General features: G+C 59.7%; 1 protein-coding gene across 1 annotated transcript; it reads left to right on the top strand.

Annotated features, from left to right (window-relative positions):
• Positions 1–1,150: 1,150 nt before the first annotated feature.
• Positions 1,151–2,166, top strand: VDAG_03690 (uncharacterized protein; the record flags this gene model as incomplete). Its single annotated transcript, XM_009653774.1, has 2 exons — positions 1,151–2,057; positions 2,126–2,166. Coding segments are annotated over 2 exons (948 nt in total), but the record flags the coding sequence as incomplete, so codon positions are not given.
• Between the last annotated feature and the right edge of the window lie 55 nt (positions 2,167–2,221).

Raw genomic sequence — 2,221 nt, 5'->3', positions numbered from 1 at the left:
ATTCGAGTCGCTTTCGCACTGCTTTCGTCCTGGTGCTGCCTCGTGCGTGACAGGGGTTTGGTGCCTGCAGGTATCCGGTACCTGCAGGTATCCGGTACGTACTGCGCTACAAGGCACTGGAGGCACTGGAGCTGCCGCACGAAGCAGATGGCTGCATGGGGACGCGTTGGTGCCTGGAGCGCAAGGCCACACTTGGTCTTTGCGAGGGAGTGGATGGCAAGGGCAAGGGTGGATGGGTACCATTGGTACCTTACGTATCCTACCTAGGTACTTCCTACCTAGGTGCTTGAGGTACCTACCTACCTACCGAAGGTACCTAGCTAGGTACCTATCCAGGGAAATGCCGATAAGAGCTCCCGGTACGTACCTCGCTGAGAAGGAAACCCACGACGCCCTCTGTGCCGTCCCTTCCACGACATCATCAACCGACCTTGTTCCCAAAAGACATTGTCCCCAAAACACCACCTCTCTGCACTTCATTTGAAGACGAGGGTGTATCGTCTGGGACATGCCATCGAGGCTGTGACACAAGGCCCCAAAATCGTCAACGATCGAAACTGTTCCGAAAACATCCTCTTTCAACGCCCGCCTGAACAAAACCGCCGCTTCCTTTGATGTCTTCGCCGGCTAGACCATCCGTCATGGCCTCTATTGCCTGCGGTGGCTCTTCGCTGCCGTCTCTCTATCTCTGACGTACAGACTAGCATCTTCACAAGGCCTTGTTCTGGTGGTGAAGACGGCCCGCCCTTTGTCAGACAGGTGCTTTGCTGTTCATTCCCAACAATGACGCGCGACATGTCGCTATGAACAGCCCCGTCAGGTTTCCTTTCAGCGGCGGCAATCTCAAGACCCCTCTGACACGGATCATCAACTCTGGCTACTGATCGCCATATAAGTACCCAAACGGCAATGTCAATGTGTTGGCTTCGCATCTGTATCATAACTTCAAACTGGGACTCCAAACTGCCACATCGTCAAGATCCTTACTTTGCTTCCAGCTCCTCATCAAGACATGCAACTTCGATCGGGCCGTTCAAAGGGCACCGCTCTTTCGATGGCAGACCGACCCTTCTCTGGTGACCAACCAATGATACCAAACACCACAACCAAGAAACGGCGCCTTGCATCTGATCATGACTGTGCCGATACTATGCTCCCAGCCCAGGGGCCGTTGCAAAAGAAGCAGCGTGTCGATTCACCTCATGTCAGCATAGTACTTCCAACACCCGACCTACCCGACTATGTGTCACCACAGGAGACAAATCCCAAGCCGGCTTCTTCGTGGCGCCGTGACGAGTCGCGTTCTTTGGAGGCCATCACGGTCAATATCGTCGACCATGCTCTGCCAGACAGCGTTGGTTACGACGCTGTTATACCAAATTCGCCAAATGTAGACAATATCGAGGCGCTACTCGAGCATCACGCCAACAGCAACGTCGGTCCGGATGACAAGCCCAAGTTCTCCGGCTGCCGCACATGCGGCGCTCCTCTCTGGAGCTGCGCCCACGGCTCCCTCAGCAGACTCCGGCCAACAGCTCCGCAAACCCTGCCTGTACCACCCTTCGACGAGCATTCTTCAAGCTGTCCAAGTAGCCCACCAGTCAGCCCGAGGACGACAACAGGCCCAGCAGCACGCTGCTCGAACTTCTGGCCCGAGATCATCACCCACAGCATCAAGCGCCCCGGCAGCGCCGAGTCCCACGCCAGGCCAGGCCCCGCCTGCGCCTTTTGCTCCGCAAACCTCGACATCTTCGCCATGCCGCCCGCAAGCTCAAGCTCCTCGCCCGAAACAGAGCCCGCCGTCCTCCTGCACTGCGGCCACGTCCTGGGCGCAAACTGCATGACGGCCAACACGGCCCTCGGCAGCCCGCAGTGCCCCCTCTGCCTCTTCGACACGACCTGCCGCGGCTGCCGCGCGCCCGTGGCCATCCCTCTGCCGACGGCCGCCGACGGCCCGCGCACCCTGCCGCTGACCCTCGCGCAGCGCGAGTCCCTCGGCGACGACGGCGCCCACCCGTCCGCCCCGGCCCTCTGCCCCCGCTGCGAAGACGAGCCCAGTAAGGCAGCCCGCCCTGCGCGGGAGCCGGTTTCCCGCCCTGTTCGCGCAACAGCCTGCCTCGCGAAGCCTCCTGTTCCACCATCTTCAACCGCGCCGCCGGCTCCGAAGGGTGCGGGGCGGTACCAGCTAGCCCGCCGGGCCCTATCTGTGTCTTGGATATCG

The sequence above is a fragment of the Verticillium dahliae genome, genomic scaffold, assembly GCF_000150675.1.
Source record: "Verticillium dahliae VdLs.17 supercont1.6 genomic scaffold, whole genome shotgun sequence".
NCBI classification, from domain to species: Eukaryota; Fungi; Ascomycota; class Sordariomycetes; order Glomerellales; family Plectosphaerellaceae; genus Verticillium; species Verticillium dahliae.
Note: the sequence above shows the minus strand (reverse complement) of the source record. Positions and strands in the feature narration are given on the sequence as shown.